This window comes from Apodemus sylvaticus, chromosome 2 (assembly GCF_947179515.1).
Source record: "Apodemus sylvaticus chromosome 2, mApoSyl1.1, whole genome shotgun sequence".
NCBI classification, from domain to species: Eukaryota; Metazoa; Chordata; class Mammalia; order Rodentia; family Muridae; genus Apodemus; species Apodemus sylvaticus.
The window spans coordinates 117,760,121-117,776,671 of NC_067473.1; the positions used below are offsets into that span (position 1 = coordinate 117,760,121).

Genomic DNA, 16,551 nt, shown 5'->3' on the forward strand with positions numbered 1-16,551 from the left:
TAATCTTATCTTGGCACAGTTACTTCACCTTGTGGGCTTTGGGAACTAGGCAGTTTGCAGTCCCCTATCATCAGTGTTGTGAATGTCCAAGGCCCTTTCCCAATTTTCTGTCTACACTGGTTGCTTTACTTATGTCTTTACATCCATGAAAAGACAGGCATGTGGGTATGTGTTTCTCCAAGTTCCTGAGACTTCCATTTTCATGACACCCCACTTGTGGACACAGCTATTGAGGATTCACTGGCTTGCCCTTCCCTCACAGCTACACAGCCACTGTAACTGACTGTACCATGCCACGGAATGAGACCGTCTCATTAGGTGATACTTGACTGTGTGGTCCTTCAGTCATAGTTTCTTCAAAGTTCTAAGTGACTTCAAATGCATTCAAATCACGGGTTGAAACATGACAAAATATCTAGAAGGTATTCAATTTAAGACAAAACTTCTCTTGCTGGGAAAATCGTTTCCAAACTCAAAGCTGAGCAGATCTCTGCTCTCTTCCTGAGTGTTCAGAATTAAGCCATATCATTGAGAAGTAGTCTCACTCCTCTTTATAGGTGACAGAAGCTATGAGTAATCGGGTAAATGGATCAAGGATCCAAGGTTCTGACTATGGGGTCACAGTCTGAACAATGGGAAGCCCTGGGTTGGGCTGTCAGATTTTGACAATAGATTTCCTGTAATACTGTCAAACTGGTTTCATGTTTGTTTTGTGTTTGTTTCCTGGGGGCAAGGGTATAAAAATGCATCCACAGATTCAATTTCCAGCTGAAGTAGGGATAGCACTTTGCCACCTGAGCAGTCAATACTAACGACACTTTAGAGAACCTCCCCTGACCCCAGAGTGGACCTCTCATTGAGAGGCCTGGAATCCAGTCCATTAGACCTGTCCCCCTGTGGAATGTGAATGTGTGTCCTATGAGTGCACAGCCAGAGCCCCCAATGGGGTTTAATTGGGTACCAATCATGGATGCTGCTGTCATTAGCAGCCCTTCAGCAGTGAAAGGAAGACACTCCCTTTCCTGGAGATTCTTTCTTCCTCGCTGGGGTGATGCAAGGGAAGGGAGAAAAGTAGCTCTGAGGGGAGCAGACACCCATCCTCTGAGAAGAAACCCTGCTTTTCCCAGGCCTCCATGTCCGTTCTTCTGCGTGTTCACTCCTGGGAAGGATCCCATCACAGGCAGTTGCTGTTTCCCATGTTCATACCTGTGTTCCTGAGCATGGAGTGCTCAGCGTCCATACTGAGCAGGCGAGAAACTGGGAGCCGCCCCTGTGGCTCTGCAGGCCCGGGAGCTCTGATCCTGACCTTTGCTATTGTGCATCCTAGTTGCCAAAATTCAGTGTTAGAACTGACTTCAATGACGGTAGGAATGGCTCTACACTTACATATATAGATGTGAAGATATAGAATAGTGAAGTTTCTGACAGGCAGTCCTTAAAAGTTTTTCCTATATAATATTGGGGAAGTTATGTTTTATCCATAAGTGTTGGGATACCTATATATGCTGAGCTGTTTCTCACTAATTTTCTAATTAGTTTTATTGTTAAAGCCTTGCACTCAGCCTCTTGGGCCTCGCTTTCTGTCCCTCTGCCTCTTGACTTACTCTTCGCACCGTCTCATCCCCGCTCCAACATTCCAAGCTCGAAAGCTCCCTGCCAACCACTCTTTAGACACAGGTTTTCCAATTTTATCTGTTAAGTAAAGGGCAACTAGGGGCTGTGTTTCTATTCCTCCGAGCACCTTCTCTGCTTCCAGCAAGCCCTTGGTCTCTGAGTCAGAATCCAAGTCTATTACGTGTTCCCCAGTATCTCATGGCTCTTCATTGAGTCTCGGTTCCTCTGGGTGCAGAATAATATCTCCTTCAAGAAGCATGAGGCTTGAGAGGCCATCCGTGTAAATAGTCCAATGCTCAGCCAAGCACACCCAGTTGACGCTTAGTTGAGCGCACAGCTAAGCACATGCAATTGGTGCTTTCTGTTATCGTTGTAGCATCTCCACTCTTCCTTCTCCACACATTTTCACTTGCTTTTCCTCAATAGTCTTACTTCTTACACCAAGCCCTGGGTACTGGAAATGAGGTCTCTCAGCTTCTCTTATTGCTTCAAAGGTGCAACAGTCACCTGCTTTATTCGTTCCCCACTCCACTGAGTCAACTCCCTTGGGGTACAGAGCATGTGTAGTAGGTGTCTGGGCTTTAGGGTTGATGAGCTGGCTTCAATCATTTATCCTCCTCTCCCTGACTTTTCTACAACACCCCCTTCTATTTTGTGGCGCTGATGACAATCCCAAGGTCATAGGTTTGGAGGAGAACTGAATGAGACAAACACAAAGCCTGGGTACTCGTGTGTGCCACCAAGCAGGACTTGAGTGAACAGAAGCCTTCTACCCTTACATTGATTGGCATTGGGTCATCTTTCCTGGCAGCCCTGTGCCACTGTGCATAACATAGTGCAGATGCTTGATGAACACTTGTTCGAGTGGTGGCAGTGAATGGCAAACTGTTGACCATGATAAGGTTGCCTCTGGCTGAGGCTCAAGATTCCTGGTCTTCTTGGAGCTGCTTAACCTCATCAAGGTTTCAGAGTGGACACAATATGAAGTAGGTGCTCTGGGCAGTCCTTCTGTTTCTGTGAAGATTATCCCCAAACATAATGTGGTCTGCTGATCTCCTGGACCAGACCACACAGTGGAACAGCTATTCTCTGGTTGGAAGCAGCCTTAAAGCTCAGAACCAAAGGGCAGCAGATATCTTCATATTTCCCCCCATGAAATAGTGCTTCTGTCCACTTAAGAAAGACAGAGTTTAAAGTAAGCACAGAAAGATAGCTAAGAGGGTCAACAAAACTGTTTTTGGATAAGGGGGAATGCTCCTTTCTCACTGGAGGAAGGTCTACCCTTATTGTCATGTCTGCTACCTGAATGACCAGGATTCCTGTAAGACAAGCATTGGCCAGTATTTCTAAATCTGTCTAAAGAGAAACAGCCAGAAATGGAACACTGATGGTTTCAAAGGTACACTACGAAACTAATAGAGGACCAATAACTATCTGCATCACAATACCTATATTTACTGACCACAGAACATCCTCTGGGTACCAGCCTCCTTCCAGGAAAACATGAATGGAATACAGCTGCCTGTGTGATTTGAGAAGACGGACATTCTAACCTTATCAAGTGGAATCTGATGCACCTCGGAACTATGCCAACCATGCAACAGAGAAGGGTCACTCTTGTGTCTGGAATAATAGATTGAGAGAAAATTTCAGAATCACTTTTATCACAGATTTGGCCACTTGGCTCTATCACACCCTGCACTGGGAGGTTTTATCTTACCAAGCCAATGACCTCGGAATAGTACCCTAGAAGACTCAAAGCAGCTGCCGAAATCTTCGTGGATAGAGCCTGTCCCTCCCTCCCACGCACACATGATTGAGCGACTCAGGCGTGGTTTCACTCTGTCTGCCTATTTAAGGAATTCTGCTGTTATCATTGACAGGAATTCCTCTTGGATGCTGTTATCAATGCCAACCCTTCCAAGTGGTCAGTAATAATTAATGACGAGTCTTAAACATATCCACGATAGACCATTTGCTAATAATTCGGAGGCACTTGTGGAGGATCAAATACATGATCCTCTGGACACATGCAAAAGTTGGGTCAAAACCAGGTGACTTGAAGACACTTGTCTAAATTCCACCTTGTCCTTCCAGGTCTGCATTCACACTGTGCATGCGTGCTGCATAGTCAGGGCTATGTCTTGTAAATCACAGAGCAGAACCTGACCCACTTAAGGTCACCTTTGGGAGGAGGGGGAAGGCATTGATGACTTTTTTTTTCTTTTTTTGCCCCAGAAGGCTGTTCTAGCAAAGGATTTGTCTTCCTAACATTAGTTTAAATAATATTTTTTTAAGCGCCATAGTTTCCAGAAACTTTTCCTCTTATGCACAGTATTTAACAAAGGTGAGTCAGATTTCACTTTGATTTGACACACAATGACCTTCAGCCCCTGCGTGGTTAAGACCTTCCACGAGAATCCTTTCTTTCTAAACGTGTCCAGTGAAAGTCACCAGGAACTCGACTGCTCACAGATAAGACAGGTCCCACTTATTTCTCCTCTTGTTTCTCTCTTCCTGTGCAGCGTTAGAGGCCAGCCAGACTGACCTCAGTCAGCTTTCAGAGCCTAATGCTTTTTAATTACATGGTTTCCCCCAGTAGATTGTGGAAATGGGAAATAGAGATTTATTTGTGAAGTCCACTCTGGTGATACAGCCTCAGGATGTGGCATGGGTCTACGTGAACTGAATATTTTTATAAATATTCACTAGTCCTTTCTTACAGGTACCCATCCTTCTGTAAGAATACAAGCAGCTTGACTTGACCTTGTAGCTCTGTGGACAGCGACCGCTGACGATTCCTTGAAGTCAAGATGTCCCCGGTTCTTCCAAAACTTGTATACACTGAGTTCTAGGGTCAACATAGTTGTATTTTATAAAAAAGAAGGAAAGAAAGAAAGAAAGAAAGAAAGAAAGAAAGAAAGAAAGAAAGAAAGAAAAAGAAAAGAAGGAAGGAAGAAAGGAAGAAAGGAAGAAAGGAAAGAAAAGAAAGGGAGAGGAGGAAGGAAGGTAGACTCCTATCTGGCTTGTTCTTAAGTGGAAAAGGTACGCTTGAAATTGATTCTGAATGAGGAAATAAAAGAGCAACAGAGCGCTCATTCAGCCTGTAGCAGACAGTACAGAAAGCGCTCTAAAGTCTCTAACTCACATTATAACTCAGTTTTATTCCCTTAGAAGCCCAACCCTATGGACTATCAGCCTAACAAGAGTGGTTTAGAGAATTGGGAAGAATTAGCGATGAGGGTGTGACCACAACTTTATACAACTACACATAACCCGGGCACTTCGCCTAACCACTCAGATCTCAGGTGCTTCTGAAAACTGAGAAAACAAATGACGCCTTAGACACTGGAACTTGGACTGTGAGTGCCAGCTGCCTGGCAGGTGGGCTCTGTGTAGACCCAGTGGTGAGGGCATGCTTGAAAAAAGCTCACTGTTCTGAAGAGTAGGCTCTTGATGGATCCTCAAGAAACTAAAATCGAAACATCCTGCTGAAGCGTGCTCATTTCATCCCTAAAATGATTGTCTGCCTGGCTGCATCTCTCAGATTCCCTGTCAGCTGCTTTTGTGATCTGGGTGTGCCTCGAGGCTGAGTGGTGGCTTATCTCCCTGGGAGTGTGGAATAAGCCCTTAGCAGCCCCTGGTGTGAAAGGACTTGACTTATCTCTGTGGTGGCAGAGCACGCTGGCCGCGTTTGCCTCCCTGTGACTGCTCTGTGCTGTTGCCTAGCGCAGCTGTCAAACACCTCGAGTGTGCTAAGAGCTCACTGGTGGGCTGACTACTCCAGCCCCAGGATGTCCTGGGCGGTGAGCATTTTCATTTTTAGCTTTTTTTTAAACTTAAGAATCATATTTGAAATCAGAGTGTTTCCTCTAAGAGCAAGGATGTCTGTTAAACTACAGGTGACGCGCTCCCTTGTCCCATTCCTTGCTGAGCATGTACTGCTGGCCATGCATAATCAAGTTGATTGAAGGTGTGCCCCGCACACTATCCCAAGGGACATCTCCATTGTCAGATGTTTGCAATTCAGGCATACAATTTTTTTTTGAGACGTTACCTTCTTTTTCTCCTTTTCTTTTTGAGAAAGCCAGCTAGGAAAGTCACTCCTCTTTGCCATCCTCTAGGGTTGGAGTGGCACCAGAGATGAGGACAAAAGAGACATTGTCATGGGGCTTCTTCCTGATGTTCACAGTTTCCCTTTTATAAAGGCTTTCAATCTGAACTTGCTGTTTTGTGTAAAGAATGGCATAGACAATTGATATTTCCAGTGAGTGCTCCCTGATTGCTTATCAAATATTTATTGTTTCCTCATTGAGCTATGGTATCAGCTATTTTTTAACCAATTTTTTTCTTACTTGTAAATCTTCCCCGGGCTCTTTCTGTCTTTTGATCTACACCTGCAATGTGGTGTTGTTGTGAATGTCACTGAGTTTTGATAGCTCTTAATATTTGGCCTGAATCTCCCACCTAATTTCCCCAAATCTACACAGTTGTTTTTAATTTCGTTCTTCAAGTTCTCCTCTCTCAGGAGTCTTGGGGGTGGGGATGGGAGCAGAGACGTTCACCCAACTAACACTTGCTGGCATGGACATAAATCAATACAATCTTCGTTGGGAAGAAAAAGCATGGGAAATCTAGTCACAAAAACAATTTGACATTGTAGAAAATTGGGAGTCTTACCCACTAGCCATTAACTCCATTCCTGTTTGTCTCTGTGGAAAGGAGTGCATGCCCAGGTGGGCTGCTAGCTGAGCCAATTGAATAGTTTTGAATAATAAAAATATTTAATAGTATATCTATCAAAATGCCAACAGTTGGAATGAAGTAAAAATTAGATTAATGAAATTAAAATCCAATTCTGTCAGTAGCTGTGGTTCAGAATCCAGTATCCAGGCATCTCAGGGACTGCAGTAATGGATAGAAAGTTCTAGCTGACGGCACTCCTGGAGAAGCTCTTGCGCAGGAACATAGCAGATCATTCATGTTAGAACTGGGTGGAACATGGGAAAGAGAGGTCTGTTAACAGTGAACAAGTGAAACCTCATATTTAGAAAACTGGCAACAGTTTAATAGTGAAAATCCGTGAATAACAGTCATACCTGGGCAACCAACCGTGTATGTGTGTGTGTGTGTATGTGTGTGTGTGTGTGTGTGTGTGTGTATGTGTAACAATATCTGCTGGAGGCATAAGAGAAACACATAAAAATGAAGTATTTCAACTGCTATATGCTAAAATAGACAAACCTACCATATAGCTTGCTAAATGTTTTTATTACTATATGATACTTGAGATATATCACAAAGTCTTAATCATATCTGAGTAAAATAACCAGAGTAATGTCTCAATCTTAAGGTGTGATTCAAGAAAGAATGGCTCCAAGAACCTAGCACCATCTTCAGGGGGCTAACGCCATTGGCCTCCGTCAAGCAGGGATTATTTGCCAGCATTGTTGTTTACAGTCTGACCATGATTCACAGGAATGGCAGAAATCATAAGGATGTTGTCCAGTGTATCTAATCTTGGACTAAACAGGTCTTCTAAGACAATATAGAAGTTCAACACTAGAAACTTCCAGCTTGTAGAGCTGTGAAACTAAACGCAGAAGATTTTGTACCAGCTTAAAAGCAGAAAGTATAATTGGTACTTTGTTTCCCTAGAATCCTATAATTTTTATATAGTTGGTTTAGCAGGATGAATGGAGTATAACATACTCCAAAGGTGTGGGACCCAAAATAATAAGATCAGTTCATAATAGAAAAACCTCAAGACAGCAGAAGTTGTGTGGAGACATTTAGCTCCTTTGGAGTCAGATGAGAGTCACTGGGAAGAGATTTCTAAAGAAACTTACATAATGAAGAGATGCTGCAGAAGAGCAAAAATGCATCACAGGTGCAGAAGACGAAGGCTATTGCTGCTTCCTTTTTGCATGCATGAAGCCCTGTCTCTTCCTCATCCATGCATGCCAGGCATGGTGGCTAAGGACCTTCACCACACTTGTAATTCAAGATGGTGTTGGTAGTGGGATGGAACTGCTCTCATTTTCCTAGTAGATCAATTAACCAGCAGAAGATGTGAATATGTAGTTGGGGAAATCGTCTAACTCTTTAGCTTATTACCTTCTCTGTCACCAAATAAAGGGAAGCCAGTGAAATCTCTATGACATGTTTTCCTGCCTGGGTTGTGATGAGCTCAGAATCGTGGGGTGCATGTCTCTGTCCTCTGACCTTTGAAGTCAGTGCACCCCAGGAACTGGAGTGCAGCCACGTGTTCCAAGGTCCTGTGGCAGTCGCACGTACGTGCCTGCCATTCGGAATTGTAGAGTGTGCGTTGACATGTGTGTGTGTGTGTGTGTGTGTGTGTGTGTGTGTGCAGATAGGTGCTTGTCCTGATCAGCACGTGATATAGGAACCTTGCTGCAGGGCTTTCTGGAACGTCGTGTTAAAATGCATCAGCAGTAGAGTGGGCTATGGTCTGGGACCCACGAGTTTGTGCGCCTCCTCAGGTTCCATCTGTTTCCTATCTGCCGTTGCCGTGTACTACGTGAGAAGAAACAGCCATCAAAACATTGGATTTCAATCAACAATCAACAGCTACTAAAGATATGATTCTCCCTAAGACAGAAAAGTTACTGTAAATATCTTGGAAAGGGGAGAAAGAATCCAAGGGTGACTAGAAACTTTGGAGGTGGTGAGAATGGTCAATAGGGATGCTTTAGCCAGCCTGTGAGAGAGTGCATAGAAAAGCTTAACCAAGACCAACGGGTTAGGCACTGTCCTCAGAACACTCTGAAGGCTTCCAGAAGAGCTGCTCAGGGCAGGCACTGAGCAAGCAGCAGAGATTCCATTATAATTGTCCCTGCAGGAAATAACCCCTTGGAGCTGTCTACAGAGCCGCTGTGACAGCACCGTGCCTCCCGCTGCTGCCACCAATTAGCCTGGCCTCAGTGGTCAGCCTGGTTTGTTCCTCCTAAACTGGACACACAGTCAATTATACCGGCCCCACCTCCCACCCCTTACCAAGATGCTTGGTATATTTTATCTGTTTAGTAATGCTGTTTGCTAAGCCGGTGGAGCTTTGGACTTAGTTTTGAAGGTGAACTTCAAGTCATGTAAATAACTGGTCTCACAAGCATAGGACCTGAGTCCATATCTGGGTACCTGCCTCATCACTGCCTACCCTGTATGAGTGGACTGAGGTGGATATTGCTATCCATTCCTGAGCTAATGGAATTCTGGTTACAAAGTCTGGAAGTTTCTGTTCCACAATAATCAGACTGTTTGGACTTGACCTGAGGCTTCATGGCTGCACAGGTCAGTGGCTTCTGATCAGTCATGGGACCTCAGGAATCTATGCACCTGACAGGGATGAAAACAGGGTTATCAGGCAAAGCACATTAGATGGCATCTGAAAAGTTCTTCACTGCGCTACACTCCAAAACTGAGTGTGTGTTGGCTTAACCTTCCGCTGATCAACTCTGTATAAAACAGTGGCACTGACATTCATTCTTTATGTTTCTGAAAATTAAATGCTTCAAAATTTATCTCAGAGTCATTGATGTCTACTTAACTTGAAGTTATTGGCTATTTAGACCATCTTTGGACATGTAAGCCCCATCTCTTGAATCAACACGTATCACTAATAATACGAATTCTGTTGATTCTTAACATCTGTCATACACACGTGCAAAACTGAATCCCATAAGCCCAGAATCCAGACATTCCTACCAAAGGAAGTCAAACGGAGAGAATAGCAGAGCCTTTGCAAAGACAAAATTGTCCTATCTTTCACCAGTGTCAGAATGTAGAAATGTTTACAAAATGCTCATTAAAAGAAAAAGGGGTTGCAAGATAAAAATGAAATCTGGTGTACAAGTTTACACTGGGGAGATAAGAGAGGCTAGGCCCTATAGGGGATTTTGCTATCCAATTACTGCAACCTGACTTTTGGTGGGGAGGGGAGGGAGGAGGGAGGGAGGAAGGAGGGGGAGGGGAAGACAGAGGAAGAGTTTCCATACTTGTGTCGTGTCCAGTGACACAAGACATTTACACTCCGCAAGATAAAACTGCCAGTTACAGCCCGGGGGAGTTAAGCCTTTCTCGGTTGGCCTGGGGAGCTGAGCGGAGTCATGGGTTCTCTGGTTCTGCCGCTGAGCGCTGTCTTCTGCCTGGTGGCTCACTCGGCTTCCGGCAGCCCCATCATGGGCCTTGAGCAGTCGCCCCTGGAAGAAGACATGCCCTTCTTTGATGATATTTTCACGGAGCAGGATGGTATTGACTTCAACACACTATTGCAGAGCATGAAGGACGAGTTTCTCAAGACGTTGAACCTGTCAGACATTCCAGTGCAGGATGCAGGCAGAGTGGATCCGCCGGAGTACATGCTGGAGCTCTACAACAAATTCGCCACAGACCGGACGTCCATGCCGTCTGCTAATATCATCCGGAGCTTCAAGAATGAAGGTAGGCTGGCTGGCATTTACACCTGTGGGACTTTGGCTTTGCCTTTTCTCAGGAAGAAATAAGGAAACGCCCATGTGGGGGTGATGTGGGAGAGGGTGCCTTTGCAGAAGCACATGGCTCAGACACGGTGCATCGACTGTGCCACGCGATCCTCCTAGAACTCCAAAAATGCTGGAAAATATCTTTTAATGAAAACCCACAAAATGCCCATCATTCTAATATCACAATAGGTTCTTGATGTCATTTTAACCTGGACACCACATATCACAAAACCATAAATGTTGATCTGTTGTTTCATCTTCTCTGCCATTTTCTAGACAGGACTTGATTTCCATCTGGTGTTGATAAGAATTAGTCAATTATTCTTTAGATCAAAAATGATGGAGACAATAAAAAATAGACATTTAGGCTTTTTAGCTTGTTCCAACTCCGGGTGAGTTTCCATTTCTGACTTCATTTGATCAGTGTCCTAACAGAATGGAACTGTTATTTAGGAGATTCTTCTACTGGGCTGTGTTTGATAAGCCAGGTTCCCATATGAATCATTGCTTATAATAAGACTCCAGGAAGCGTGCAGGTCCAGTTGATTGTGACTGTATCTTCATAAAGAGTGATATACATATTTCAATTTATTCATTGCCCTCAGATCTTTAAGTGAGCCAGCGAGCTAGTCTTAGGTTTATGTGGCATAAGTAGAAAAATATAGCATTGCTGGTAGAGACTGTGGATATAAAGAAAATTGTTCTTTATTATTCACTAACTGTGCTCTTAGCAAAAATAAGACTTGAGCAATATTTGCCAGGCGCTCTTGGAAGCAGAAGGCAGTGGTACAAAGCAGCTCAGGACTGCTGAGCGCTGGCTGCCTCGGGAGGTTGTGAATAACACCTAAGTGATTGAAGCCCCACTTCCTCCTGTAAAGCAGAAGCTGCTTGGGGGCAGACAAGGGACTCACAGGCAGCTGTAGGTAAGTGAGGGCTCATGGTTAGGAAATGCCAGACAAACGGTGATGATTTTCAATGAATTACTTAATGTTCTAGGCACTGGAGTGAACGTTGAGTGGATATTCCTCAGACACCCAGATAGTATTTGCTCGTAAAATTCAACCTATGACCGCCATTTCTACTTAGTAATATATTTCTGGTGGAAACAGCAAACTGAAATTTCAGATTCCTTTGGAAGCAAGTCTGGGAGAAAAAGGACCACCTCCTAAGGAGCCTGCCTCAGATTCCTGCTCTGAGCCATGGTGTAGCTCAGGCATGGTGGGAATGTGCTCTAGCTCGGGCATTGGGCAAATACAGCCTAGCTCACACAGAGGGGAAATGTGGTCTAGCTCAGGCATGGTGGGAATGGGTTATTCCACTTTTGTTTCTTGCTTCTCCCATGGAAGAGCAGGTGACAGAGGTGAGGATGTAACCCAGCTTACAGTTACTGGAGATCCATGGGGGGCGGGGATCAGACTTGGAGACACCTGCCACTCACCCCTTGCATCTCTGACAGCCTAGAGGAAGACTCATGCAGCAGAAGACCCCTCAGCAGGCTCTCCCTGCTGGCTGTTGGCTGTCACCCACATACTCACCTCTAGTGTCATGCCCAAGGTGAACTCCCAGAGGACTTCAGGCTTAATTCTTTGGAACCAGTGTCACATGCAAGGTGGAAAATGGGACTTCAGTTCTTATCCTGGCTCTGTCCTCCATATTGTCTAGGAAGTCAAGTACGCACATGGTGGTTTGATTTCTTCTGGTGTAAAACTAGCATAGGTCCCATGTGTGCACTGTGGGGTCATTGTAATAGCCACACAAGTTGCAGAACCACTGGCATGTGAGAGCTGCCAAGGATATTATTTTTCTTGCCCTGAAATGTGACTCCTCCACGATCTATTGTCACATATGCAAAGAATTGTGGGTAGTTTTATTTAGTTAGTTAAGGGTTGGTTTGTATGTGTGTCTGTTGTGCTGTATTGTTTTGTTTTAAGCTGGCCTTAAGCTCACCATGTAATATAGGCTGGCCTTGAAATAATCATTTTAATATTTTTTTAAAAAATGATAAATTATTAATTTCTTTTGAGACAATATTTTACAATTTAAGCCAGGTTGGGCTCGACTCACAATCCTCCTGTTCAAGTTTTCTGAATGTGAGCTTATTTTTTTTAAAAAAGTGTATCTTCGAGTATAGTTGATATATAGAAATAGGCATATATTTAACATGGAAAATCTAAGTGTTTCTGAGCGCAAACATCCACTGAAGCCCCCGCCTCAGCCAAGGCCGTGAGCATGCCACTTTCCCCAAGGCTTCCTCCATTCCAGGGGGCAACTGCCTCTCTCACGGAGGAGCAGTGAGCCTGCTCTTCTAGTTTTGATCTTCTATGACAGCAAGTGCACAGTGGGATACACTCAGAGAGGGACTTGAAGGCACCAGTGTCTCAAGGGGGAGGCCAAGGGTGCAGAGTAGAAATGAGGCCCGATGGCTTTCTTTTCAGGAATCAGAAGAACGTCCTCAAAGGTTCACAGTACAGAGAAGGAAGGCATTTTTTTTAAAGTGGGAAAGTTACTAATCAAACGGTATAAAATATTCATTCAATTGCTCAATAACTATTCATTGAGCAACTGTGGCATTCAGGGTACTGTGGAGAATGGACAGGAGCCATGGCTTGATTGGGATGCACTGGTTAGAGTTGTCCTGGCCACACCTGGGATGTTCAGCACTGGTTACAGTTGCCCTGGGATGTAAGTCAGTATCCACCAGCACCACTGCAAAGATGCTTTTCATTAGCACCCAGAGGAAGCCCTGAAACATGTAAAATAACTACATAATTTATTTATGTAAATTTAAAAGCCCACCGGACTATGAGCTTAAGGGCACACCTTTCAGGTCTTTTGAGAGTCGGTGTAAAGCAGTCAGCTAAGAAAGATGTTGGGCACAATGTGGATCAGAGAGTCCACTGAGGTCACACGAGTTGGGAGGACAGTTAGGGAGAAGCTGCCAAGAGCAACGGAGGACCCTCCATTGCAGGTCTCAGACATTTTCGGTGTCACAGATTTGGTGATATCAAATGTCTCAGTCCTTGTAGAGGCAATGGAACTTTGGGTTTTATATAAAATTCTTAAATAAAAAGTTACTGTCAGGCCAAGCACAATGACATATTCCTGTAATGTCTCTCAGTTCGAGGCCAGCATGCTCTAGGGCCGTGCAGCGAGACCTCGTTAAAAACCAGCCAACCAACCAAACAAACAAACAAAAAACTTGGAAGTATTTGGAGATATGCTTCTAATACAAAGAACCTTTAACGAGCTATTACGTAAAGATCTCCGGTGGTTTGTGCGTGCCCAGCTGCACACTGGCTGCTAGCGAAAATCACCAAGGTGATATGTGTACCCCAAGACTCACCTCTCTTGCTCGCAGAGAGGACTACACACCCCAGAACCAATTGCTAAGACTCTTTCTTTTAATATTGTTCTGTTGACCTTGCTAAACTTTGTTATGTAGGGACAGGGTCAGCAAACTTCCTCTGAAAAGGCCAGATAGCCCATATCTAACTGTGCCTCTGCTGGGCAAAATGAGCCAGAGACACTGAAGTGATACTCGAGGGGGGAAGGGGGTTGGGCTCTGGGGAAGTTTTCTTCCCAAAGCATGTGACAGTCCCAGTTTGGCCTGTGGGCCAAAGTTTAACAACCCCTGGTCTATGGAGCTCTACAAAGACCAGGGCCCAGCCAACTTTATGGAGATCACCACCTGTTACAAACATAAGCTGTGAAGTCTTTAATCATGAATAGTTTAAGAGAAAATCTCCACAAACCATTTCCTGGCTTGTTACTGATTGAATAAACGGAGGGCTCATCTACAGCTCCTTCCAGTCCCGTCCCTGTGAAGCAGCTCAGGCCATGTGTCTTAGTTAGGGTTGTACCGCTGTAAACAGACACCATGACCAAGGCAACTCTTATAAGGACAACATTTAATTGGGACTGGCTTACAAGTTCAGAGGTTCAGTCCATTATTGTCAAGGGGAGAACATAGCAGCATCCAGGCAGCCATGGTGCAGGAGGAGCTGAGAGTTCTACATCTTCATCTGAAGGTTGCTTGCAGAATACTGACTTCTAAGCAGCTAGGATGAGAGTCTTAAGGCCATAGTGACACACCTAGTCCACATGGCCACACCTTCTACTAGTGCCACTCCCTGAGTCGAGCATATATAAGCTGTCACACCTCTTTCCCTTTACTATTTAAATAAGCACCTGCTATATTATGAAGCATACTGCAAGCCTGGTTTCTCACAAGTATCTTTCTTTTTTAGATCTGTTTTCTCAACCAGTCAGTTTTAATGGGCTCCGGAAATACCCTCTCCTCTTCAATGTGTCGATCCCTCACCACGAAGAGGTCGTCATGGCCGAACTGAGGTTGTACACGCTGGTGCAGAGAGATCGTATGATGTATGATGGTGTGGACCGTAAAATCACCATTTTTGAGGTATTAGAGAGTGCAGATGGTAGCGAAGAGGAAAGGAGCATGCTGGTCTTGGTATCAACAGAGATCTACGGAACCAACAGTGAGTGGGAGACATTTGACGTCACAGATGCCACCAGACGCTGGCAAAAGTCAGGCTCATCAACCCATCGGCTGGAGATCCACATCGAAAGCAGGCAAAACCAAGCTGAGGACACCGGAAGGGGACAACTGGAAATAGATGTGAGCGCCCAGAATAAGCATGACCCTCTGCTTGTTGTGTTTTCTGATGACCAAAGCAATGACAAGGAGCAGAAAGAAGAACTGAATGAATTGATCGCCCATGAGCAGGACCTGGACCTGGACTCCGACGACTTCTTCAGTGGACCTGGTGAAGAGGCTCTGCTGCAGATGAGGTCGAACATGATCGACGACTCTTCTGCTCGGATCAGGAGGAACGCCAAGGGGAACTACTGTAAGAAGACTCCACTGTACATTGACTTCAAGGAAATTGGCTGGGACTCCTGGATCATCGCTCCTCCTGGGTACGAGGCCTATGAATGCCGCGGTGTGTGTAACTACCCTCTGGCAGAGCACCTCACACCTACAAAACACGCAATTATCCAGGCCTTGGTCCACCTCAAGAATTCCCAGAAAGCTTCCAAAGCCTGCTGCGTGCCCACGAAGCTGGATCCCATCTCCATCCTCTATTTAGATAAAGGTGTCGTCACCTACAAGTTTAAATATGAAGGAATGGCCGTGTCTGAATGTGGCTGTAGATAGGAGAGAAGAGGCGTCCCATGGCTTATTTAATAACTGCAGATGTGTATATTTTGTGTTCTATTTAATAAGACTATTTAATGAAGGTGTACAGGCAATAGAGGTTGCCACCTTAGGGAAATGTGCTGTAGGAAATGTATATTTTGCTCTACAATCCAGTCCCATCTTCTTTGGACTCTCCTTTCCTAGTGATACCATCTCTTAACAACAAAACACAGGCCTGTACCACGTATGCTTTCTGTCAATTTGGAAAGAGCCAGCCCTACAGGAAATACCATCAACACATAGATATTTGTGCACACTCATGCAGGTGTACCTTTTTGCTCAACAGAGGCAGACTAGACTCATACATGTGAGTGGCTTCCTCCAGCATGTATGTATTATTGTAGGATATAGGATTTAGGCCAAGAAAGTTCATATCAGGATTTTAACCATCTAGAGAAGTGTATTTCCCAAATGTTCTGGAATGTAAATGTAGTTCTTTTCAATTGTATGTGCCGTGGCTCAGAGCATCAGGCGTGGTGAGCCTGCCGCAGGTTCAAGATGTGAGTGGGGTTGTCAGGTACCCAAAACAAATGGCCTTGGCAGACAATGGTCCCAGAGATGCCCTTGCAAAGAATGGGCCCCTAGGCCATGCACTCCTGAGGCCTGGACAAGAAAGATGGGGGGAGGGGGTCTTTCAGGACTGGCACTCCCTCAGTCAACAGGAGGCAAAGGCGCATGTGCCACCCTTTAGTGCTACAAAGGGCCATGGAGGTGGTGGAGGGAGAGGGGGGAAGGGCGCAGATGTCCTCAGATGTGGTGGTAAAACCATCACAATTCTAATGGAATAATTAACTCTGTTTGGACAAAATAAAAATGACCCAAGGCTGAGAGGAAGCTGTTTGACAGACGCAGTTGAAAATACTCCTCACTTTATGACCTCCTTCTCTTGCTGGGCGCCTCGGCCTTCTCCTCCATCCTCTTCCCTTTGTTTAATTTCCTTCCCATCATGCCTCTTGTCTTCTTGTCTTTCTCTCCTTCATCATCCATGATGTGGACCAGGAGGAGGCACCAGAGGAGGCACCAGACAGGACACCTGAAAGCATTTTCTCTCAGTGTGAAATCAGCTAGCAATCTGACTTCTAGACTTATTCTGGAAGTTTCATTTGATTTGAGTTGAGTTGTGTACTTTATGCTATGTTTTCATACGGAACAGAAAAAGACTAAAGGCCAAGTAAACACTCTCAAGCCCATGAATTAGTAGAGACCTAGCAGATC

General features: G+C 44.8%; 1 protein-coding gene across 1 annotated transcript; it reads left to right on the plus strand.

The window, feature by feature from the left end:
• The first annotated feature begins 9,740 nt into the window (after window positions 1-9,740).
• On the plus strand, window positions 9,741-15,294 carry Bmp10 (bone morphogenetic protein 10). Its single transcript, XM_052172600.1, has 2 exons — window positions 9,741-10,074; window positions 14,363-15,294. Exons 1-2 carry the CDS (start codon window positions 9,741-9,743, stop codon window positions 15,292-15,294), a joined length of 1,266 nt encoding a protein of 421 aa, XP_052028560.1.
• The last annotated feature ends 1,257 nt before the right edge of the window (window positions 15,295-16,551 follow it).